Source organism: Corapipo altera, unplaced genomic scaffold (genome assembly GCF_003945725.1).
Source record: "Corapipo altera isolate COAL_440 unplaced genomic scaffold, ASM394572v1 24b, whole genome shotgun sequence".
NCBI lineage: Eukaryota > Metazoa > Chordata > Aves > Passeriformes > Pipridae > Corapipo > Corapipo altera.
This window is the reverse complement of record NW_020884888.1, coordinates 2,267,818-2,293,787: the sequence shown is the minus strand read 5'-3', so window position 1 is coordinate 2,293,787 and position 25,970 is coordinate 2,267,818. Positions and strand designations below refer to the sequence as shown.

General features: G+C 37.8%; 2 protein-coding genes across 10 annotated transcripts in view; one reads left to right on the top strand and one right to left on the bottom strand.

The window, feature by feature from the left end:
- Positions 1-19,700, top strand: part of TEX10 (testis expressed 10) — a 52,412-nt gene extending 32,712 nt beyond the window's left edge. The window contains exons 10-15 of the mRNA XM_027643835.1: positions 1,968-2,056; positions 3,238-3,371; positions 14,865-14,945; positions 17,433-17,614; positions 18,593-18,803; positions 19,465-19,700. Of these exons, the coding sequence (XP_027499636.1) occupies positions 1,968-2,056; positions 3,238-3,371; positions 14,865-14,945; positions 17,433-17,614; positions 18,593-18,803; positions 19,465-19,578 (811 nt within the window). The 3' untranslated portion in view covers positions 19,579-19,700. The remainder of the gene's footprint in view (positions 1-1,967; positions 2,057-3,237; positions 3,372-14,864; positions 14,946-17,432; positions 17,615-18,592; positions 18,804-19,464) is intronic.
- Positions 18,822-25,970, bottom strand: part of INVS (inversin) — a 92,871-nt gene continuing 85,722 nt past the window's right edge. For 5 of the 9 annotated variants that reach the window (XM_027643826.1, XM_027643827.1, XM_027643832.1 and 2 more), the window contains 3 exons: positions 24,666-24,898; positions 23,651-23,731; positions 20,080-20,861 (listed from right to left, as the gene is read on the bottom strand). In XM_027643826.1, the coding sequence (XP_027499627.1) occupies positions 20,746-20,861; positions 23,651-23,731; positions 24,666-24,898 (430 nt within the window). In that variant the 3' untranslated portion in view covers positions 20,080-20,745. Of the gene's footprint in view, positions 19,160-20,079; positions 20,862-21,917; positions 22,027-22,048; positions 22,317-23,650; positions 23,732-24,665; positions 24,899-25,970 lie in introns of those variants that run through there. The other 4 variants (XM_027643828.1, XM_027643830.1, XM_027643831.1 and 1 more) reach the window with 4 other exon arrangements.

Below are 25,970 nucleotides of genomic sequence, written 5' to 3'. Positions count from 1 at the left end.
GTAAAATTCTTGCATGCACTGGTCCTTTAGGGGGAATTCAATGCATCTGCTAACTGTTGCATGAAAAAATATTTTTTTATTTTATTATTTTAAACCAGATTCCAACTAGATTTACCGTATAAGTCCCTATTCCCTGAATTCAGGCTTATCGCAAGTTATTTCTATGTTTTCTCTTCCTGCCCAATATTTTTTCTTATTTTCACATTTCCCCAATCCCTTTGCAGCTTGTCATGTGATGTATCTCTTCCGGCCTCTTGCATTCCCACCATTTTGCTCAGTGGTTGCATCACAGTTTGAATTTATATGTCCAGTAAGTTCTGAATTCTCCTGAATCTCCCTTCATGCTCCCCAAGGCTTATTTTGGTGTAATGAGTGACCTCAAGTCTGACTCGTGATCCCTCTGCATCAGATGCAGGCAGTTTCTTCTGCTGTGTTGAACAGGACATGGGCTTCATTCTCTCTAGTATATGGATCTAATTCTTGTGTGAATATTCACCTTATGTAGGGAAATAGGTGGCAAGAGCTCTTGCTGGTTTAGTTCAGTATGTGTGAAATCTCTTTGATGCTGTAATCAGTGGGACTGAGACCTCCTGGGAAGGACAGAAAAAATTCTTTGTTCTCCTGGGAGAGGACTATTGGCTGTGGCCAAGGGCTTTGATTCGGGAGAACTCAGTGTTGGCAGCCAAATGTCAGCCTTACCTTAGATTGAGAGACTGCAAGTTAAGAAAAGGAAGTTTTTGTTTAATTTGAAGAAATTATGAAATTCTTTTTTTTTTCCCCCGAGTAACTCCAGACGTGCATATTCTAGCTGTCATTTTTGTGGATGCTGAAATATTGTGGACGGATTTTCATGGGTGGCAAAATGTATATGCCTGGCACAAAGGTATTCCAAATTTTATATTTTTGCTCCCAAAGCATGGAGCTGTAAAAAATTTCTGCGAAACAAGTTTTCCAGAATTTTGTTATCCATGAGCTAAACCATTTTGGCTGTTAGCAGAGAGAAATTAGGGGGAAAAAAAATGATCTGAGGCAGATAGTTGGCTTGGAAAATTGCATTCAGAAGCTCTGAAATTTCACAAGATTGTAAGAGCAGAAAGCAGCAATCTCTTACAGCAAAGATCCATAGTCCGCAGTGCCAAAAGCAGCATACAAGTCAATTTGAATAATATGCATTTTTCACATAATGTGATGTAGGTCTGAGGCGCAGCCTTTTGAGGGAATGTGTGACATGTACTTGTTCCCAGATCGTGGCTTTTTCCTGGTTCAGCACTGATACATGGCAAGTGGTGGCAGTGGTCAGTGGTGTCTGCTCCAAGTTTCCACAGTCGTGTACAGCTTCTAATTTGAGACACAAAAGTGGGCTGGTGCTCCACTTGTTACAGTTTGCCCTCGAGAAGGGAAGTGTCAGGCAGTTTTGATAACGGGTTTGCTCCTGTCTTTGCATATTGCTCCTTTTTGTGTTCTGAATCTGCAGCCAAGTTTTTAACTTAGTTCTGTGTTTAATGTCTTCAGCAAATCTAAAGTAGATTCTGAGACTGCTTTTAGATGGGATCTGTTGTTCATGTAAAAATCTGTATTAAAAGTAGTGAGTATAATGAAAATACAATCCAGTTTTGTAATACGACATTTACCAAGTAAGGGAAATGAAACTGGTTTAATTTACAATGTATTGACTGTTGTCACTATATTAAATGTTATACTGGTATTTCTGAAAAGTTGCTATCTCAGTAATTTAATCATCTTAACAACCTAAGCCCATGCAGGGGTACAAAGTTCAGTATTGCCTGTCTTTAAAAGAGCAAGTTCTGTTTTGAAGCTATTTAAAATGCTATTCTAACAACAGCAGTTAGAAAAAGAAATGCTAAAATTAATAATTTAGGCATGCTAATTGATTGTATTATGCAGGTAGGTTGTGAATTCGTAATTATATGGTTTTTAATAAACTGTCTGCTATTGGTTTTGTGTAGATCATCCTTTGCAGGCTGGAAGTGCCAAGTGCAGGAAAATTCAATGAATGATGTGGACTATTTCAGCTTCTTGTTTTCAACCCTTATAGGTAATCCATATGAATGTAATAATTCAGAATTAACAAAATAGAATTTGTTTTGGTAGTAAATTACTGAATTTAATTGAGAATAAATGGTTTTGTAAGTACTTCCTCAAAGTAATTCTAATTTTGTTACATATTTTTGATATGAGATACCCTTTTTTTCTCTTGATCTGACTTTTGATACTATACTTACACTTTTCCATTTGAATATTTGCATACTTTTTCTTCATTCTAGCAACTTTCTTTGGAAAGTAAGAGAAAAACCTAAATTCAGCATATGACATGAACAGATTTTTTTTCCTAGCTTGAAGTAGATGCCTTTTATTGGCTCATAACAATATAAATCAGTGCCTTTGGGATTTCCTGTGAACATGCTTACGCTATTAAAAACATTCCATCAGAATAAAGGAATCAAAGTATGTTGAAGTGAGTTGCCCAAGGTCAGCATGTGAGCAGAATTACTTCTGCTACTCTATTCTTACTCAGCTATAAAAATAGTTGTATTATGTGGTGATGCAACTTAGGGAAATTACAGTGGTTAAAGTGGCGTAATATTACTAAGAAATAATTTCCAGTAACTTGTGCTGTGGTAAAAAATAAAGTGGCTTTTCTTCATCACCTCTGTTATTTATAATGTTCAACTACTTTGTTTACAAAAACTACCATTTTGTTCCTAAAACAGTGAAAAAGGTGCTGTCCTGATAACAGAGAAAATGGAAGCAAAACCAGAGTGACTGTTGTGGAGCAGTTTTACTGTTTTACTAAAACATCTAATACATGGCTAGAAATAATAAGCCAAATGATTTATTTTTTTTAACCCTGAGGTTACGTTGGGTTACTAAGTTATTGTAAACACGTGTCAAGTATTTTGTATTATACCTGTTTTTATTATTTTTAAAGATACATATATTGAAAATAGCATAACTTTGGCCTCTTAAAGTTATTTTTTTTAATACCAAATTATAGTTTAAATGGGTACGCCACTGATTTTTCAAATATTTTTAGTTTCTTTCAGAAGTCAACAATTGTACTTCTATATACTTAATTTAAAATACCGAGCAAGAGCCTTCAATAAAAAATCGTTATGCTGAGATAATTTAAAAGACAGTGTTTGTCAATGATGCTGTTGAAGTAGAACACTGCTTGGCTTGTTTTGTGATACTGTTGTACTGCTTCTTTTTCCCTAGGGTTTTCAAGAGAGGAGTTGGCTAGTCTCCAGGGCATTAGAGGAAAACCACACATTAGCCAGACACAGCTTTCACCTATCCGTCTTTACCTAACTGATCTGGACCAGTTTTTACACCACTGGGCTGTGACAGAGGTAATACATCAACACTAATTCTAAATGACAGCATACAAACTCTGAGTGCTCTCCATCCCTTTCCCACAGATGCCTAAATCTTGCTGAGATTTGAGTTGAAGAAAGTATGAAAAACATAATGGCTGTAAAACAGCCAACATTTTTCTACAACCATCAGATAATATATTATCTGCTGCTTTGGAAGTTAAATGTTCCGACATGTAGTATGCAAAGCAATACTCATGGAAAAAATTGGTAGAAGCCTTGGTGGAAATTCTTAAACACTAATAAGATTAGGACCAGCAATATGTTTCAGCTTTCAAAAGCAAATTAATCGTAAAAATACTAATACAAAGAGTTTTCTTGGAGGATAAATGCCTCTGTTAATTAAAAAGCACTTGTATTAAACAAGGTTTCAACTCGGAGTAATATTAAGTTGGCATTGGGGATTATTTAGAATAACTTCTGATGCTTAGTTAATCAAAATTTACTGGAATTAGAAACTTCACTGTGAATTTTGCACCCTTGTCTAAGATTATAAGAGCTGAAAGCTTAGTTTTATTGTTAGTTCTAAAGGGATTTGAGCCGCCAGATTTTATTCAAAACAGGTGCATTAGTCATCTTTCTGGCTCAAGTCTTTTTATTGTTTAGCTCAACAGAAACCACTTTAAGGTGTGAAATCATGTTTTAATGACATTCTAGTTTGACAGTATTTATGAAATCATAGCCATGAATTCAGAAAGAAGAGTGAAACAGAAGGTTTTAGTTGTATGGTTTTTTGTGGCAATCTTTTTGGTTCAAGAAAGTGGAACAGTAGATGTTTTCTAATTCCTAATGTTTAAGTGATAATATACTGAAACTTACGATAGCCTGAAACACCACACTGAATGTGTGCTGCTATGTATTGATAAGTATTTTAAGCAAGTTGTTGTATGGTACCATGACTGACACACATTTTTTGATGTCCTGCCTTTAGTCATTTGGCCTGTGGAGCAGCTAAACTTTGTAATTTGTTTTGCTTTGTCTCTTCTGGACAGTAATGAAGTGTTTTCTCACTAAAAATACCTTTCATCAGTATTGAAAGACCAGAATGCTCTCTCTCCCTGTCCTGTTCCTCTGTGAATGTACCAGTGATTACTTGTTTCTCAAAGAGTTAGCATAATCTAATACAGCATCTGAAGGATTTATATATACACCATACCTGCTTCTGAAAATGTCACCTCTTGTGTCTTCTCCTTCCTCTTTTTGCTTCTGTCCCACAAATCTCTCAAAGTTGGTTGTGAAACTATGCAATAGGACTATTTTCACATAGGGAAGAGTGAAGTAGTTTGATTCCTTTTTTGTGCCTTTGGGTTCCTGGTTGCAAGTTGAGGTTATTTCTTCTACCACTTTCTTTTTGGTGTTTTGGTGCCAACAAGGAGAGTTGGTATTTTCAGAAACTTCAGACTTGCTTTTGTTAAAGTACCTTTTCTTAGGAAAGGTCCAAGGTGCTCTCTCAGGTTCTCAGAGGTGGATGGCAATCATTAAGCAAAGAGCTGGATATTCTTGGTTAGTAATGAAAGATGATTTGGACATCCTATGGAGCATTGCACTACTTTTGCAGTTATGAGTCAACCTGAACTCTTTCTGGAGACTAATTTATGAAAGAGAGAATAGGAACAAAAATCCCATGCATCAAAAATCTGTGTGAAGAAGGTGAAACCTTCTAGACCCACCTGATTTTGTAGGCTCTTGACCAAACAGAGTTCTGAACTGTTGCTTTGTCCCAGTGGGAGTGGTCAAACACTGGAATAAGTAGCCTAGAGACATTGTGGTTCCCATCTAGGGACATATTCAGAAGCAGGCTAGACACATTGTGACCTGCTCTAGCTGACTCTGCTTGAGCAGGAGCATTGGATTAGAGGAACTTGAGGGTTTTCTTTCCAACTTCTTGATTCTGTGATTGTTTGAAAACTCTTCCTCTTGGAAAAACCCGTAACTTTTGTTTCACCATCAGCAAATCCCTTTGTTATTTTTGCTTTTGAGATTATTTTTGATTTTGTGTAATGAGATTCTGAAAGTCAAACTGTTCCTTTTAAATGCTTGCCAGGTATTGCAATGCTGTTTGGGTTGTTCCCCCCAGATTTGCTATTTTTTCCCCACAGAATTTGTGAACAAAAAAGTAGGGGCACCTCTTCAGTAGCTTGCTTTCTTACTGGAGAAACATTAAGATATTCTTTCCTCTTGCCTCTTATCTGGTAATAATGGTCTCTGGCATATCTGTTTGTGTTACAGTGAAAAGTGATAATCAGTATTAAGACAACCATTTCCTTTTATGAATCACAGAATTCCATTCACTTTTCTCTTGTCTGCTTTTGATTTCAGATGCAGTTGTAGATATGGTAAATGATATATAAACAAAACTATGCTGACGTTACCATTTCAGTTTTTAGATTACTTGTTTCTCTGTGTTCAAATATCTAATACAGCACTGTATTGATTAAGTTTTAAGGGTTTTAATTTTTTCCTTGTTTCAACCAACCTCCAACATGTTGACCAATACTGTATTTAATGCTCAGTTTGTGAAGACAATACTCTGGGGACTGTAGTCCATAAAAACTTTGAGATTTGGAGGCTGGACAATTTTTAAAACCAAGGAGGGAAAGGAAAAGAAAAAAAAAAAAAAAAAGAAAAATCCAGGCTTGGAGAAAACCTTTCAGTTCAAGATTTGCCACAAGCTGCACAGGAATACTTTTTGTAGAGCAAGTAGTTTCCACTAGGTTCTGAACAAGCTACTCTGCTCTCAAAAGAAAATAAACTAAACAGCAACAACAACAAAAAACCCCAGTCAAAAAAACAAACCTCAGATCTGCAGCCTCTGGGTAAAGAAAACTGCCAGCAAATCACAAGGCTCTTCTAGGGTGTCTTGAAAGACAGTGTGATGTGATGGTTCTCTGTTCATCAGGTTTGAGGGAGGTAGGTTTGGAGGCTGCTTTCTTCCAAGTTGTCATAGTTCAAGGTGTGATGCAATTTTGGAATCAAAATACTTTTAGCTGTGACAGAAAATTACTTTATTTAGATAAAGAAGTGCTACAGGAAATAACAAACCCCAGCTTGAATTAATCATGCTTTTGATGGAACTGGGTAGAGTGCACAGCTTCTGAATGCTGAATCTTTCACGTGTTCCCTTGCTGGATAAGGAAGTTTATGGTGATTCTGTAATGTTAAGCAAAATGTTTGTAGTAATTTAAAATACCTACTAAGTGAGAACTCTGCTCGTTGTCTGCAGAGCAGGCACCATCCAGGCCGCTACTCTGTGGTGGGAGCTGTTCATTTAAGAGTTCTCATTGTGTAGTTGTAATTCAGAGTTTCCTTGTAATGGAAAAGTATTTTATTGTGGATGAAAATAAATAAGGAACTCTGATGGAATTAGGATTTGATAGCCTGGTTTCCTATGAATAAGTATGACTAGTGATCAGATTCCTATTAGCCCTTCCATCATCATCTTTCTTCCACCTCTTGTTTTGTCTAAAACACTGACTAGTTTTTGGCTTGCTGCTAAAAAGAATAAAGTTGCAAATACTAATTGCCCAGAAGTTTTATAAAAATAAGCAGGTGGATGAGAAAAAAGCCTCTAGATTAGCACAAGATAGTTTAAAACTCTGTTTCAGCATCCTGCTTGGCAGCAGCCAGCTACCAGCCTGCATGAACATTGCTCCAGACCAAGTTCAGCAGGAGCTGTTGCTTGGCCCATGGGGGCATCAGGGGCTTGTGAGGCAGGAGCAGATGGGGTTATGGTACTGAAGAAGGGTCCCAGGTGTGAGGACTGTAGGAGGTCACGGCTTGTTGGCTTTATTGCTCACTGCTCAACTCTGTTTCCAGACCCAGAGGAAAGCAGTCACAGCTTTCTGTCTCTAGCTGTGCAGGGAGTGGTCTGTGTTTCTAATGGTAAAGAACTGTAAGAGAGAATTTAATGTATAACAGGCCCAGGCCAGAGATGTGGGAGAAAAAAAGGTGTGTCTCTGGAGAAAGAGCAAGTTCTGTAAAGAAAAAGAATTAACTTGAGGCATTTTCAAACAGCAGTTTGGACTTCTGGAGTGTTATTATAGCCAGTGCACTTCGTAGCATGAGGATAACAGTAATTGGTAAAAGGGCCAAACAAATGCACTTCTGATAGGAACTAATGCTTTTAAGTGGTTTATAACAAAATCTGTTTTGAGATGGATACTGTTTGTAACTTTTTTTTTTTCTTGAGAGTGGTAATTGGTATAGAGGAAATCTGAAGTAACATTACTTTTTGTGGAAACTTTTAAGTAGTGGACATTTTCGCTTAAGGAGCAATGCTTAAGAGAAGTGTCTCTTTAAATGCTGTTTTGCATAGCTATAAAAATTAGTCTTCATGATTTGTCTAAAAGTTGTGTTAAATGTGGGGATCTTGGTTCCTTTTCTGGAGCAACTTCTTCTTAAAATTACTTCTGTCTTGTTAAAGCCAATTATTTAAACGCATACCACCGTAGCTGAAATAAATGGGACTCCAGAATAAATGGTTGCAGCCTGAGGGAAGAGACTTTCAGTCTTGGCTCATTTTAACTGTGCCCATAGTGTTTGTCGGTAATTTTGTTCACTCCCCTGTAATTGAATTGCTCTGCCAGTATCAAATGAAATAGTGCCCACAGAAATAAAGAGTTTAACAAGGTATCCGTGTATACATGGTAATTTCTGTTGTAATATTTGATGTTTGTGATGGCTGAATATTTCTGACAGGGAAGGCAAATGATAATTTGAAGATTTGCTTGAAGTCAAGATTCTAGAGCTGTATCGAGCACATACCTGACCTGAAGAAATAAAATTTTCATCCAAATGTTCAAAATGTTTAAGAGCAAACACTAGGGAAGGTCAGCTGCTTTTAAAAGCAATCTTGAATTCAAGAACCTTGGGATGCATGTAATGAAATATACTAATCTGTGTCAGAAATGGATAAGCCTTGTGAAATACAGTTGGGAAAGCTGTATCTGCAGTGATATGCTATGAAAAATTACAGCAAATCAATAAAGATAGCAAGTCAATGCATGTAAATTAAAAGCCCTGCCAGGAGATTTGTCTTGAAGTCAATGGTGGTGTTGCAGTGCTGTAGCTTGACTTCATGCAGAGATTAATGCTTAAAAAAACCCACTAAATTTTTAACATGTAGGTTTTGAGTTGAAGTTCCTGAAAGATTTCAACTTGTTGTCTTTACTGAGATTTCCAGGTTAGAATTACGTTGGGTGGAAAGAGCAGCTGAGGGTAAATAAACTCTTTTAAATTATATTCCTTCTAAACTAGGAATATGCTATAATTTTAAACCTCTTTAAGGAGAATTTAGAAATTCCATATAAGCCCCCTAGTGTTTTGTAAAAACTGCATCCTATCCAAAGTTTAATGTTTAGAAATGAAAATAATGTTTTTCTTGAAAGGTAATGCGAAGTCCAAAGAAACAGAAATTATTTAAGTAATGCCTTTAATAAATTATTAAGGCTCTTTTTCAAAGGTCTCTTCCGTAGTTTTCTTAAGACATAAAACTTAAACCCAAAACAAATAAAAATCCACCTAAACTAGCCCCCACCAATAAAACCCAAACAGTAAAACACGAACTCCTAGAAAGTCTAACTTGATCTTCAGGCCAGCGCTCCACTGTACCTGCATCATATACTTCCAGCATATCCTGTGATATCTTAGAGCTGGGAGCTCACACGTTACTGCATGTAACTAATGTGAATTAACATGTGCACAGTTACTGTGTATTGCGCTTTATATTCACATCCTGGCTTTTGATACCTAAACTAAATTTGCTCAAAAAGACAGGTGTTGTGGGACAAGAGCTAATTGTAGGGTTTTCCATGTTTTCAAGCCCTTTCGTTCGGAGAAGGGGCAGGCAGGTGAGTTTGGAGACCTGTACATCAGATGTTCCTTTGATTGTTCTGCACATGGTCTGACAAAGAGAGATCCAGAGGAGGAACTGTTGGCCATGGTGACATTTTATAGCTGTGAGGAAGCTGCAGAGCTGTGAAAGAAGGGCTTTATTATGGCTGCAGGAGGATGAAACAAAAGCTTCTTGGGTAGCCAAGCTGTTTTGTGGTGTCCTTTCTCTGAATTTTGTTAGTAAGGTGGCTCTGAGAAGAGAACCAGAACTGTGCTGTTTTTCAGGTATGGCTTTGTCTGCTCCTGGATAGCGCATTAACTTTTGAGCATAAAACCTGGTTTTGCTGATAATAGTATTTTCAGGAACGCCCCTCACTTAGTGAGCCAGTGGGATTGTCTCCAGCTCATAGTTCTCTGCCTCCTGACACCAAATCTTGCTGGTACCCAGATTGCAACACATGATCGCAGTGTCACACAGAAGTGAGCAGGGGTGATTGCAACTCATATATTTGTGTCCAGTGGTGTTTCTGAGCCAGCAGTAGGACATGAAGTGTGTCTCATAATCCTAAGTCTTTGGAAATATGTACTTTATCAACATGTGGGATGCCATACATGTTCTTAAGCATTTGTAATTCTTAAGTAAGTTTTTGTAATCCCATTTTGCTGCCCTGAATGTAAAATTAGCACCACAGTGGGTTTTTTTTTCCTGTTGCTTGCCTATGTAATATTCTTCTGCAGTCTCTCTTCCTTCTTTTTGGTTTTTTCTTTTATTAACTTAGGTTTTATTTTGTTTTATTATGAATGTGGGGAGTTTTCATGTGTTTTTTTTATATTTTTTTTTAATCCTTCTTTTTTTCTGGAGTCAGTGAATCAGGAATACCTTTCACATCCGCCCCTGTGAGCTTACCCAAGGCAGATGAACAAAGATCTCTTGTTGTATGCAGCTTTCTCAACAACTCAGGGCACTGTTAATATTGCCCTGTCAAATCAATTTATTTCAGAAAGAGAAGCAGCACCTGTCAAGGGAGTACACTGTCTGATAAGCTAGGGTGCTTCAGGGGAAGCTGGCCAAGCTTCAGACAACAAGCTTCATTGCCTGCCCCATCACCTGAAAACTTCTCGTTTTCTACGCTCCGCAGTAACATGTTACACTGCATAGAGTCCCACTCCAAACAGTCATTTCACAAGGGCTTGGGAATTGACTGCAGAACAGCCTGTTACTTTTTGCTTACCCATGCTGGAGGTCCATGTCAATGTGAATTGAAAAATATATTTTAAAGTTCACATTAGGATTTAGTGTCTAGTATGTGCCAACTTTCTTTTTTAATACAGTCACTTCTCTGGGAGTCTGAACTGTCTTTGGTCTGACTCCACACAGTGGCTGGCTAAAATACTTGATCCATTATCTTTCCTGCTTTCTTGGGTTCCTCTCTGTGCTCACGCTTGTGTGTGTCTTCAGAGGAAGGTGAGTATTTTTCTTTGAAAAAATAGTACTTTGCACACGATTAAGCTTGAAATAATATGCAGATTTTCCCTGGAGAGTTACTGATAAATAGTTCCCTTGAGACTTTACGAATCAGGATTCTGTCATGTTATGGGAAGCATTGAGGGAACGGGAACAGTTCAGCAATGAAAAAAACATTATAGTCTTGGTTCATCAGGTTCATCAGCCCTGTTGTGAGGGCTCAGATTGAGACTGGGATTCCTTGGCTCACCCCAGCTCTGTCTTTTAGAGTTGAGAGCATCTTACTGATGAATTCTTCTGATTCTACATTAGAGTTATGGAAAAAACCTGTTTGAGATAGGGTTAACAGTCAGTTAGAGTGGCTGTCAGTAGCAAAAATGCTTGTTAGGATCTCCAAAAAGCCTGGGGCATGCTGTGCTCCTGGGCTGCCTTTCCAGCCTTTTTTTTTCTTTCTTTCTTCCTTTTTTTTAAATTCCCTGTTTTAGTTGGCTGCTGTTGAAGTATGTCTTTGGTGTGGCAGGCAAGGAGGCCTATGTAGTACTGATTTCCCAAAGCACTAGAAGGGAACCTGCTGTTGTAGTTGTGTGGCTCGTGAGTGTGCTGGGTAGTTGGGTTTATCTGATCAGTAAGGTTTGGTTTGAAAACCTGCCAGTGGATTACGGAGCCTGTAGCATTTGCTGCATAATGTTAACAGATAATCCCTGTATTTAAAAGAATGCTCTACTTTGGGTTAATCTATTCAAATGGACATTCAAACAGAATTAAAAAGTTTAAAAAACCAACAACAACAAAAAAACCAACCAACCAACCAAAAAAAAAAAAAAAAACAAAAAAAACAAGCCAAAGCCACCCCTCCCTGATCAGAAATGCTCTCTTTCAATCCATTCACTTCAGCAATGCTCTGAAACAAAACTACTCTGGCTTTGATCCAAAACCAATCTATGAATACGCCAAAAATGTGATAAATGCTAATCAAATGTAATATAATGAATCAGCTGTGACATTTTATTATGGAAATGAAATATCATGCAAAACCTTGCCTAAGGAAAATAAATTGTCAGGGAAAATACTAATTTTCATGTGATGATCAAGTTTTCTTTTCTTTTCATTTCCATGTCTAAAAACGTTTCAGTTTCAGTTTTTATAAGAGGCATTTGGTATGAAAGCCATTTCAAGCAGGATTTAATTTATGGAATTGAAAAGAATTGCCACTCCCACTTAATCACAGGAAAACAGAACTGGATGTAGGGAATGGTGGTGCTATTTAGAGAGTCAGAAAGATCTAAAAGGTTGAAAAATTAACTTGCACTTTACCACAATTCTTCTAAGCAAGTATGCTGCTCTTCAGTGGTATGATGCCCATTTTCTTTGCCAATTCTGGAAGAATATTGAGTGTCAGTGAATTGTACCTGTAGTGAAATACTCCTACAGCTTGTCATCTCAGGGAGAACCTCAGTGGACTGGTAGGATTGTTCTAGGGACATAGTCCTAAGAGTGAATTATTAATAATGGTTTTATTAATAATGAAACTGTAGATTGCTGGGTGGGCCTGGTGGATTTGTCTTCAAGGTCTTTAGTTTGTTGACCTCTTGTGGGTATGTATTGAATTAAAAGGGATGTCTCTGGCATACTGTGTCTAATGTGACATGCTCACAAGCATATGGCAAACTCCATTTATAAACTGCCTAAGCTCTGTCTTATGAGCAACAAATGTCTCCTGCATTTTCCCCTTTCTAACCGTCCTTCCCAATTTCCATCTCATCTGCATTCCCAGCCAGCTATGATCATTGTTATATTTTGTTACTGATTGCTTATATTTGTCTTCCTGAAGTAGTTTTCACCACTTTGTTGTATTTTTAAGTAATACCTGTAAGACAAGAACTCTCTTTGTGCAATTTTTCTATGTCTGTTTGGTTTGAATTTGCCTTTCTTGAAAGTGAGTGACTCCTATTCTGCATAGTATGTCAGAAATAGTCTAATTCTAAGTAGGATGTTACAGAGTGGTATTGAACAGATGATCCTTATTGTCTGATCACTTCTATAGGGATTATCTTTACCTCCTTGAAGTGACATTTGCCCATTTCATGGTTATATCACAACTACCTTGTGGTCAGTTGTTACTCACAGAATTTTCTCCTCGTTTCCAAGTGTTAAAACTCATAGCTGCGTGCAGAAGTTTTTATTAGTCTCCAAGCACATGACCTACCACTTTTGTTTCACTGAATTTTTTTCTGTAGCTGTTATTCATCAGATCCCTGCAATCTTTTCTATAGGTTAGTCCAGTCCTCCTGCCTTGGCAGGGTTTCTCAGCTTTGAGCTGTCAGCCAACAGATTCCATCAGTGCAGCTTTACGTTTTAAGTGTTGCTCATTAAAATGCTAGGTCAGATTGGCATCAGAATTTGTCCTTGACATGACAATCCTCAGTAGTAACCTCTGTCACAGCTTGACTTTATTCCTTGACACTGCTAATACACAGATGTTTTGAGTGCATTTCTTGGGAATATTCCAGGGTACTTAATATTTTATCACTTTCAAATTGCAGTGTACAGAAGCCCTACTTATATTTAGGATGGAGTACTCAGTTTTAATAATATTATTTCATTATAAAATAAATGTAAAGTACAGGTATTCAAGAGTATCTATAAAATTGTCTTTTAAATAGTCCTACTAGTTAAACAAAACAGTTGCATTACACCTTTAATACTCATTAACACAAGCAATGTCCTGAAAGCCCGACAGTATTATGTTCCACCAGGCAGATGTGTAAAGGTCTCCTGAATTTGGCCAGCTTAAGCAGGGCTAAAAGCAGGTTTGGCATGTAATTTTGAAAAAAGCTGAGTGCACTTTTATATCACCACAAATGCTGCTGCTTGGCCATTTCTGATTAAATGACCACTGGCATCCACATTAGTTAGGGCTGAGTTTTCATACCACAGGACTTGAGCTAGCTGTTCTTTCCCTAACTTTTCTTGAGCTGGAAATGTTGTGTACTATCATTTTTGACATGGCATGGGTGATGTCTTTTGTTTTGTTGTTATCTCTTGCTTCAGTGTCTTGACCTGCCCTGATTCAACTTAAGCCTGAAAACCAGGACAGTGTCACAGAATTTAACCCCCTTGGGTCAGACCATTTTGTGAAAGTTCTTTGGATCTTCCTTCAGTCAGTGAGGTATCTTAGAGGAATGCATTTTGGTTAGTCAAGATATTTGTAAAACTCTTGGACTTAAATTCCTTAAGTCCCTTAAACATCTGATTGTGCTATTGTCTATAAGCACAAACAGAAGATTTCATTCCTCATGTATTGGCTCTTCCATCTTACTTGTCCTAAGGAAGTCAGCATGATTGCTAATGGCCTAATAATGCACTTGTGCTGTGCACCTTGGCTCTCTGGGGGCTGCAGTTGACACTGGTGGGATGAGTAGTGAACAGAGAGAGGACACCCAAGCTCTCAGACTAGTTTGCAAATTACTGGAATAGATGGGAAGGAAAAGAGGAACAGCGAAAGCCATCTGCCAAGTATTGCAGTACAGCTTAACAGCAGTTCTACTAGAGCTCTGATATTTTTTACCCAATCCACGAGACAATATAGCATTTTATGGTAGTTTTTATGATAGTTTGCCTGATTATATAAGCACCAGAAAGTCTTTGGCAGTTTATAAAACGGGATTTCCCTTTGTAGTATTACATTTTGTATCCTTTTCTGAACATGACAATTTTGGGAATGTACTGGAAAATAAGTTAGAAATGGATCTTTGCTACGTTCTTCTTTGTTATATTATTTTTCTGTCCTGTTTCACTGTGATTCTTCTGTTTCATGCTTCATGAAGTTATTTGGAAAGTTGTTTTCTGAAATTCTTCACCTCCAAAGAAAGGCATTTGGAGGCTTTGTGTAGCTGGATAGAATATTTTTTTGTCTTCTGTCACACAGGTAAAATGCAGAAAGCCTCTCCCAAAAATAATAGTGCAGATCATCATCTCTTTAAATAATGAACAATTTATGTTGACAGTGTTACTCTTACACACTGTGAAGAATCAGTTACTTTGAGACAAAGCTGCTATGTGTCCCTGTAGGTACTTTGGATTTAGGTCTGTCAGCAAAGTAGAACTGCACAGTGAATGACTGGGTGGTTGCATTTTGAGTCCTTAAATATAATTTTGTTTTATTAAAACAGATGGTCTGCCACAGCCTGTCCACTATACCCTCACAAAGTCAGTGTTTTGACATTCTCCAGACTGGCATCTGTAAATATCTGGTAAGTACCGTTTTATCTTCTAGGTTAAAACTTCCTTGTGATAAATTTGCTAATAGTCTCATTAACCCTGTAATCCACTTATTCCATGTATTTCTTGTATAATTTCAGTATTTTTAAAAGTTTTCAACAAGATTAGGAAGACTTTAAAAAAATATCTAATAACTGTTGGTATTCAAACGTATATGGATGGTTTTGCTCAGATTTCTGAATACTTCAGCTTGTTTTCAAAATGAAATGCTTCTTCATTTGGTTTGTTTTTCAAAAGAGTGACTAGCAGCTTTAGATGAATTTTTTACCTCATCAGTGTATGTAAGTATCCAAAGGGAGGGTATCAAGAGGATGAATCCAGACTCTTCTCGGTGGTGCCAAGCAACAAGACAAGAGGCAACAGGCAGAAACTGATGTATAGGGAGTGCCACTGGAATGTAAGGAAGAACTTCTTTACTGTGTGAGTGACCGTGCACTGGAACAGGTTGCCCGGAGAGGTTGTGGAGTCTCCCTCACTGGAGATACTGGAGATGACTCAAGAACCATCTGGACTCAATCCTGTGCCGTGTGCTTTAGGATGATGCTGCTTGAGCAGGGAGGTTGGACCAGATGACCGTCTGTGGTCTCTCCCAACCTGACCCACTCTGTGATTCTGTGAGTTTTACAGTCTGTCTTCTCTTTCTAATCCTGAACACTCCCTGAGATGAGGATGGCAAAGCCAGAGCTGGGTGACAAGATTTGCAGTTATCTGTGATGCTGCCTGATGAGAGGGAGGACCACAGGGTCTACCTCTGCCCTCCTGTCACGGTGGTTCTACAACCTAAGAAGTGTCTGCAGTTCTGTGTATGGAGCTCTACTGAGAGTTTTCTAGACCAAAGCTTCTATAGGGAGTGGCTTACCTATAGCCATAGTCTGGATTTTTGGGAGTGGTGTTGACTTAAATTAACTTTTAAATAGGCTTAAGTGTTCTACTGCTCTGACCCTTTGAGAGCGAACAGTTAAGTGGGTTTTTATAGTTGACAAGACTGCTGCCCAAGATCTCTTAACTGGCTGCTGACACCCAACAGGAAGGAAAGGCATCGTGTAGGCAACATCCTCCATAGGAACTTATTTGAGCAGCCTCATGTACTGGATTTGTATAAATTAAAACATCTGTGTCCACATCATCTTCCAGACCGGCTGCCTAACACATTTCATCAGCAGTGTTGGCTCATTTGATCTTCAGGATGCTTTCTTTACATGTAGACATTGATCTAGCTTGCTGTCATTATTTCCTATTTGGCCAGGAACATCTTTATTAGTTTTTATTATTTAGTGCCTCAGTGTCCTGTAGTGTTCAGCAGGGTCTTGGTGACAGCTCTGGTCCACCTTCTGTCACACAGGAACACCATCGTTCTCCTGCCTCTGCACCTGGCTGGGGAAGGGTCAGCTTGGGACAGTGATCTGCACTCATGGCCTTGAAATATACCCAGTCTCTTATGTTGGAATGATTTAAAAGTTTGAACCTATAGTTGTTCTTTTATCTTTTACCTCTCACAAGTAATTGTATTAATGAAATACATGTCACATTTCTGTAGCTTGTACTTTGATCTTTTTTTTAAACATTTCTAAAGGAAACACGTGACCTTGTTAAGTAAACCAACTGCCTCTGTCAGCTTAAAACAGTGTACTTGCAGGTGAGCAAGTTAGACTACTCTAAAATTCCTTAAATAGTTTTTTAATGGAAAATGGTGCCACACTACCAGTGCATGAATTATTTTTTTTTTTATGGCTTTACGGGACAAAAATCAAGGGTACTTATTCCATAGCACTTCAAAATTTAAACTGCTTTCTAATTCACTGCCTCTACGCAAAAAAAGAATTTTTTCTAAATTATTTATCATGCCTATAAAATCCTTACTCAAGATGATGTTCTCTTTTTGACAACAGAAGACCTTCACCCCAGCCATGTGCTCACCATATATTTCATTAGCTTTAATTTATCTCAGTTCATAATGCTCCTGTTGGATTTCAAAGGAGACTCACCCTGATGACAATCTGGTAGAAGCTTTGCTTTCTGTAGTGTAAATCAGAGTTTCTTTCTACCTCAGTGGCTGCTCACTGCCATTTCAAGACATGGAAGGGATGCCCTGTCCTATGATATATGCTTAAAAGGAAAGACCTGTTCTGCCCAGAAGATTGTTTGTGCCTGCACTGTCATTCAGAGCAAGGCTTAAAGCAGTGCTGTGTTTTTTAAATATGTTTGAGATGAGTGCTTGTGTAAAGGGGATGGAATGAAGATGTCAATTTAACCTTCTGTTGGTATGGGTGGCAATTTCTTGGGAAAACAGGGATTTGAAAAAAATGCAGTGGTATATAGAACTTGAACAGAAACCAAGTAATACATGTCATGGTAGGAAAGAGGTTCATTCAGCTCTAAGCATGTTTGTATCCCTGCAAAAAAACTTGTCTATAAAGTGATGAACTTGGGGTTGGTTTTTATGTTTTGTTTTAATACAGGTTGGATTGGTTGTAATACCTGATAGCACAGCTGGATCTGTTCTATGTGCCATAAATAAGCTCTTGGATCAAGCCTGCATTATAAGTGAAAATCTGCATAAGTTCTTGGCCTCTTGTTGTTACAGTCTTCTGTACTTTCTGCTAACTTTAGACAAAGAGGATGCAGAACATCTACAGAAAAGGTAAAGCTGCTCTTACTATGTTAATTGTCTCTGTCTTTGCAGCTACAAGTATTTAAAGATGTAAAATGGAAGGATCACCCCTTGCTTCCCCCCCGCCCCCCGAGTTTATTTTCCTGTCTTTTGCTTACTTCAAAACAGTACTTGGATATAAGAAAGACAGCTGCGAAGTTAGCTGGAATTACTTAAAACAATAACTGAAGAAGGTTTCATCTTCTGTTGTTCTACTTAGATGTCAGAACCATCCTGACTTTAGAAAGGTGGACATTTATACCTTAATCTTTAGCCTTAGTTTCATTAGATACATTTAAAAACACTGCAAAGATTTGGCTTTATAAGCTTGTACTCTTTACTGACCTGATGTTTCAGCTTCAACAAAACTTCTCATCATTACATAGACTGCAAATCCATTTGACTTAAAAAGAACCCAAAAGCTACAGATAACAGATTCAAATAAGTTTACCTGAAAAGCGGAAATGTCTTTAAACAAGTTAAACTTCAGTTTTTTCCATATATAGGAAAGTTGTTGAAAGCTTCCTGAAAAGACGTGCACTTAGAGCCGGAATCCTCCTTCACTTACTGTATTTAATGACTTGGGAATCACAAAAATCTGAGTACTTTAATTTCTTACGAATCTTAAAGAAAGATTCAAGTGTACCTGAACAATGACCGAACCAAAAACGTCTTCCCAGCGGCGTCAAGCAGAAATTACACTGTGCAAGAACTTCAGCAACATTTGTAGCTCCAAGGCTGGACCTTGGTTTTTTTTTTTTCCAGTGCTGTACATAATTTTGGAATATTGTAAAATTCAGCATTTTCTGGTACAAGTTTTCTGCTTTGCTACTAATACTGGTGAAGGCAGCTGGCATGATTGAATTCGCAGCAGCACGTTTCCTTAGACAGCCATGCAGCCAGTTTACAGCAGCATCCTTGAAATATATATCCTCAGTCATTTCAATTTTTATTCTGCTTTCTTCTCAGGGATATGCTGTGGGGATCATGTATATCTGCATTAGCACTCCTGCCACGATTACTGAGGCTGATGCTGCAAAGCCTGCAAGTGAGCAGGATCTGTCGGGAAGAACTGCCTGTTGTTGCTCAGTTGCTTCGCTTACTAATGCAACACGGTCAGCTCAGGAGCCATATGATCACAAACGAGTTTCTGGTGCAACAGATCATCAAGGACATCATGGTATGAAACTTGCCAGAGACTGCATATACATCATGTTTGTTTTTTAAAATTATTGCAAATGTTGAAGAAGATACTTTAAACAAAACAGTAGTGGTGGAAGCACATGTGAGAGATTATGATGCAAGTTCTCTAACTTGCAAGTTTGGTTTCCTTTAGTGTTGAAAATCCCACAGCCAGTTCTTGTGATGTTCCACCATGTGTGGGGTTGGGTTTGCTGTTGGGTATTTTTAACCACTTACAAATGCTGAGAAGAGTCAGTTACTGGACCATGGGCTACACTGATCTGTCGGTAGCAGTTCTCCTGTAGACTGGGTTAGTGAGGTTAGCAGAACCATGCTCATTTGCATTTTAATTGCCTATAAATTGCAGAATGAGGAAGTAAGTGAATCACTCTAATTAAGAGTAAGGAAAGCACATCTGGTGTAATTCACACACTTGATAATGTAACACTGACTTAGTGTACCCAGTCATAACACTTTATTATTTGGGCTTTAAGAGACATACCATGTTGAAATATTTAAATGAGGGGAACAGTGTCACTGTGTGCAGGGGAACAAGGCTGTCTTGTACCTTTAACAGCACACCTGATTAACTGTAAAAACAAAGTTTTGCAAGTGCTGCTGGGGAAACTGAGTTTTACCTTTTTTCTCCTTCTTCGTAGACACTGAAGAGCGGTGAAGTTCAAGAGCAGTGGCTAACAGACCTCCATTACTGTTTCAACATCTACCTTGCCTCTCATCCCCAGACACCTGGCCCTATGAATGCGGTATATTAAAGAGGTCGAACTGCATTTATTGTAAAGCATTTACTTCTATTTAGTTTTGAATGGAAGATGTTGGAACAAAGCTTGTCAATTTTTTTGTAAGTGAAACAATAAAAATTTTACAGAGAACTGCATACCTCTATTGCCTGTCTTTTCAAGCAAATAGATGTTACCGGAAGGTGTTTTAATAGATGTGGTGACCACAGTGAGGGGTGTTAAAGAAAATCCAGTCTCCTTGAAGCTTAAGTGCTTGCAGAGAAACAAGAGTTATATGGAATCTAGTCATCTGTTATTTTGAAGCATCATATTAAAAAAACTCAGAGTTATGTAATACTAACTAGAAGAAAGAATAGAAAACAATATACTTTGAAATTAGAGTAACATTTTTTATTTTTGCTGAGTTCATATTTTTTAAATACTTTGTGCAAAGTAAATACTGTACACTGTGGCAGCTGCAAAACTATTAAAAGAACTATTATTTTTTTTCCTTGAACAGGATCCTTTTTTTTTTTTCTTTCTGTAGAAATCCTTTTCATGCATGTAGAAAAATAGTTATTGAAAAATTGGTGATAATTTTAAAGAGTAGAAAATGCACTCCTAATAGTTTCCGTAGGTTGTGAAAGCAATTTATTTACTCAGTGTTTTATGTCAACATCTCTGCTTTTCCTTCCAAATCCATAGTTAGCTAAAATAATTTTCTTTAGTACAGAAGTGGAGCATGAAGGCTGTTCTTCCATTCCTGTTTGGATTTTGAAATTAATGTAATAAATTTGAAGTGAAGTAGTACAGCAGTCTTTCAGAACTGCTAGAGCTTTAATACATTTTCCTTCTCTTTCCAAACTGTGTTTGAACACAATTAACATTCCTATTTTTTTACAATGGAAAGCTTTGGTCGCCCCTGCAAGGTTATTGTAATGCTGGGCTTAGTGCTTCATTTTCTGTTTCCAAATGCAATTCAGATTTCATCCTGTGTTGGTAAAGAAATTAACAGTTGCACTTAAAAACTAATTTGTACACAAAATTACTCCAACTCCTTAGAAGTCTGCTTGGAATGTAATACTGAGATAATACAAAATTGAAAATGTGTTCAAGTTTCATATGTCGTAGATGGCTTATACATTATGAAAGATAACAATTGTACTGGAATGGATTTTAAATTCCAAACATATTTGGTTTTGCTTAGTGCTTGAGTCTTGTATTTTTTGATTTTGCTGCAGTGGTTGGTCTCATGTTGTATGAAAATTGTTTTGATTTTCCCATGTTCTCCAGCAAATTAACACACTGTAGGTTGTTTACTGTAAAAGAACAAAATGGTTTTGATGAGTGACTCCAGAGGATGAAAAGTTTCGTCTGCACTGCATTCTAGATTTCATAAACAGTGAATCTACTTAACATGCCTTTTTTCCTGGCATCTCACTGTTGATTGCCTGTAAATAGTTTGGTTTCTGTGGCACCCAGTACAGCTTGCACAGAACGCTGCTGCTGCGTTTGCTGGACTTCAGCAACCTGTAGTGGTGGAGCTTAACTCCACATTTACCCTCATAAATGAATGAAGGCTTCCAGACTAACACACTGCTCTTGGCTGAGTTTGCTGAAAAGCAGCAAGAAATTTTGTTGAGCAATATTTAGCAACATTAGGTGGGCCATTTCTAGAAAGTAGGGGAAACTAGGCCAGGGTTAAAGCAAGTGCCCTTTGAATTATTAGAAAGCAAGAGTCAATGTCATCTGACCATTTTCCTCAGGTTTGAGTCTGGCTGAATGTCTGGGCTCATGCAATGTTTTTATTTCCTGCAATCTGCTTCAAATAATATGCATGTTTTCCCTTCCCAGTTTTGTAAATGTTTTGAGGCTAAATTTCAGTGCTTTATCCCCTTCTAGCCACGGTCCTTCTAAATCTGAATGTTTCATTGAGGGTGTGAACCCAGCACATCTTAAGGACTTCTTTCTAATGCCAAGAGTTGCAAAACGTCCTTCTTTACAACTCTGAAGATGCTTTAATGTCCACAGTGAAACCAGAAAACCAGGCTGTCTGGCCTGCTGCAGACAGACTCTTTACCATTTGCTAAATTGACACAAGACAATCTATTTAATAAATTAAAAAAAAAAATAATACAAAAGGGAACAAATTCCAGGTTCTGAAATGTTTTAATGGTAACAATCTAAAAGGCCCTAGTTGCTGGAATATTCTGAAGCACCTATCCAATATCTGTATATCCCATTGCATGCTCCTTTTCCACCTGCCTGCCTTACTTATTTGTACATTTCCTTTGAACACCTTCTGCATATCCCCCCCTTCCGAAGTGTTTGACTGACTTTGGTAGAGATTTGTCACGGCACACTTTGTCCATTACCTATATGAACATTAAAGCTAGAGCTGACAGTCAGTCTTCGCTTTCCCAGATGTACCTTCTGCAAGAGAAGAATCAAACTGAACAGTCCATTCTGACCTACTCCAGGCACCTACGTCAGAAATGGAGTATCTGGCATTAGCCACTGACAGCTCTGAACTTTTCCAACAAACGTAATGTTGTCATGCACAAAGGCAGTCAGATGAAAAACATGTTATTGTCTTTTAAGTAAGGGCTAAAGTTCCCTGAGCTCCTATTAGGTGAATAAAAGTAGGTAGTGTTCTAAAGGAACTGGGCAGAGTTCCTATCACTATCCTATTCGTCACCAAGTTATCAAAGCAAAGGACACTCAAACCTCAAAAGAAAGCCTTTTTATTTCAGAAGACAGGGAGATCTGTTGTCCTGAAAAGTTAAACGAAAAGAAGCATTATTTGCTAAAGCTCTTCTAAAATTTAGATTCATATCTGCATGAAGAGGTGGCAATCAAACACCTGTCTGGTCATGCCTCTTAATTAAAACAGTTCTCAGTGAAAGAAAAAAGCCTCTGTCTCTTAGTGAGTCAGAAACTCACCTACAGTTCTAACAAACTCAAGGATAGGTCCACTGTCAGATTTCCTTCTGACTTCATAGTTTTGTTAAACTAGTTGGAAAATGTATTTTACTTCCTTTTGCAAATTACCTGAACTACTGTCTCCTTGAAGTGCTTGCTTAGTTCCTGTCTAGCTGTGTCCTGCCTCTGAGCCACATGTAGTACAGCCATGAAGACCGAATGCCCAACAAGGCACTAAATCTTGACATGGTGAAGCACTAACATTACTGTACCTCCCAACCCCAAGTAAGCACATAATACACTTGAAAAAGTCTTAAAAATGGCATTTAGTAAAGAAGAGAGATGATCATATAGCTTAATTTTTTAAGCCAGCTGTCAATTAATGCCACATGCATGAAAGTTCCAGCCTTTCATGACCCCAATAATACCTTTACAATCTTAGTTCTTTGACACTATTCTGTTTCACATGGTGCAGCCCCATATGTCTGCCAGCATGGCTTGACAGTCCTGATCGTGCCAACCCTACTGCCCTGATACCAGTTCCAGACAACATTGCAGTTGCAAACAGACCTGGTAATGACAATGTGGCTTCTGAATTAAGGAGAAAAATAAATGCATGATTTTGTTAGAGCGTTAAAACTTAACTGCAAACAAAATTCTGTGAAATGACCAAAGCTACTATGCCCAGCACAGGAACCCCATTATGACATTTTAAAAGAAAGGGCAGAGATCAGATGAGTAGCTTTGGATTTTCAAGTTGTCACCTCTGCATTAAAGCATGTATTTGTAAAAAACAGGTGTGTAAATTCTTGGTACATGTAGCATTCTTTAGTTCTACAGGACTAGTAAATATTTGTGCTGCTGAACCCAAGTATGAACATCTGTCAGCAGTTTTAACCACAGGTGAATGTTATCTGCCTTAGCACTGTACAAGTCCATTATATTAAGGTCTTTCCTAGTAATAGCCCAATGAAAACAGGTTTTCATCTAAATGTTTTGACATAAGAATAAAAGTGCAGTGCTCAAGTAAGTCCAAAACTAGTGAAAGAAAGAGCGTACAATCACAACAGTTTGGCTGTATTTTGAAAGGAGAGCCCAGTCCTTGAGCAGATTTTTTTCTTTTCTAAGGAGAAACCAATCTTGTATATATAAACATTAAAGTATTCTTAAAATGGATGTGTCCTACCTGAGACCAGCTGCACATCAGAAAACTTCAGCTTAGAAGGAGATCTCGTTGACTGACACACTTTGCCTTCCTGAGAACGCCCTTTAACAAACAATATGAACAGCTCTGTGTTTATTCACATAAACATGGTTATGTAAAGCTACAAACTATTTCGATAAGCTACAGAATTATTTTATCCTAAAAATTATTCTAATTTCTGATGAGGAAACTCATGAGACGTTCTATATAATAGAAAATTGTGATAACCACAACTGAAATTTAAGTAAGGTTAAAATACATCTTGGAGTTGTTATTAAAAAAGGGGGAAAAAAAGAAAAATAAATTTATTAGCTTTATTTGTTTTATCCTTTTTGGCTATCTAAGCTACAGAGCCATGATAGAAGTAACTTACCACCTGGTAAAGTACTTTGCATATCCTTACTCCATCAGTGACCCACATTGTAAAGGAACTCAAGGTCTAAAAGCAATGCTTTCCTCTACCCTTTCTTCAAGATCCATTCCTTTGCACCGTGCACATTCAGGCACAATGCAAAGCAGTGCAGAGTCACTATAAAAGACAGTCTTTCCATTAAGACCATTTATGTTCAAACGTGAACATACTCTTCAAATGGAAATATTTTAAAAACAACACAAAACAAAGTTTAAAATAATGCTTAAAAAAAATGAAACCAGGATCCAGATAGCCACACTGCATGGATACAGTCTGCTATCCCCAGTTTAACTGCTTTGTTCTGTTTCCACATTGATATATGTGAGCAGCTCTGGCAACGGAATTATTTGGTTGCTCAAGACCTGTGCTGGAATAATGCTTTAGCAGAAGCCATTTTAAATCACAGAGTTGATGTTTGTTTTTTTAACCTGAAACTAAAACAAAATTACCCAGAACTCCTGAGATTAAGACTAATTTTTATAAATAGTTGAAATCCCTAACAATTAGGTAAAAAGTGAGTAAATGAATACACTCTGTTAAAAAGATAAAAACTTAGTTATTTAAATAAAGTATAGTGAAAATTACCATATATCTGTTTTAGGATAGACTGCTTGCTGGTTTTTATGGTTGAGCTGGTTTTGTTTACAGATTTCGGATTTTTACATGAAGGAACTGATTTCAGAAGGCCATGGTTCAGCTGTTTCTTCCAAGCAACCTGAATGAAGAAGGCAGCTGTCTCTTGTCTCCATTTGTCTTCATCTTCCTTGCACTGCCGCTTAGCACTAAGAAGCTGAAACAACTCCTGTCTTAGTTGGTAACTAGAGAGCAGAAAAGAGAAGAGCACTTGTTTTAGGTGACCTGTTTTAACTTCCGTGCTTTCCACGCATCAGTTCACATGGTGGATTACATGAGTAACTGGGAAAACAGAACTCCCACTGATGTGCCAAGTCATTTGGATGAGAAATGTTTGCTCACAAGAAAAAGTAGGAGCTGGGTTCAATTTTGGATGCATCCATTATTTCACACAGTTTGTAAAGATCTGGCATTACAGGTATCAAAAGTTACAGTGCTTCAACATCAGCTTATCAACTGCTTTATAAATAGAAAATCAGCAGAAGAAAAAACTATAAATATTTATGATAACAGTACAATCAGTACTGCTTCCTCATTTTCACTATATTCACAGTTTAGTAACACCAAATTTTCTTGTGTGCCTCACCACTCTGTGTTCTCAGTCAATCAGTGCAAAAGATAAACCAAATCTACCTCCAATGGGTTCAACTGCACATTTCCTCTACAGAAAACTGAGCTGCTTTCCATCCCCCCTCTGAAGATGCTCGCCTCACCTTTTTTTCAGCAATCTGTGTTTTCTCCCTTCCCTTCAAAGGCTCCCTGTCTTCTGACCCGAACTTGTCCTGGCTGTTTTGGTCTGTGACACACAGTCACATCCCTCTGCCAAGTGGCAGCGGCAGATTATCTGTCCTTCTTCACACTGCCCTCACACTCTGGTGGCAAATGGCACCAGCAATAAGGAGTTGTTTGTTTTGGTTTTCTTTCCTTGAATCGGACATAAGTATTCAATTGGGTATTGGCATTTCACACTCACAAATCAATTAGTTGGCCTAGCAGTTAACTCTGAATCTTCCCAGTACAAACCTGTCACAAATGAACATTGAGTAACACTTGTAAAATATTAATTATAAGTGTTTGGTAAGAGGCCAAACCACATTGATCGTCATCCCCTCTGGCATTCAAAATGTCCCAGTAAAGAGAATGAGGAAGGAGAGATAAAGAGCGATTTTCTTCTGTTGCTCCATCTGCAATAAGTTCTAAATTAGAACAAAAGACAACACAACTAAATACAAGTTATTTAAGTATATGTTATAAGCC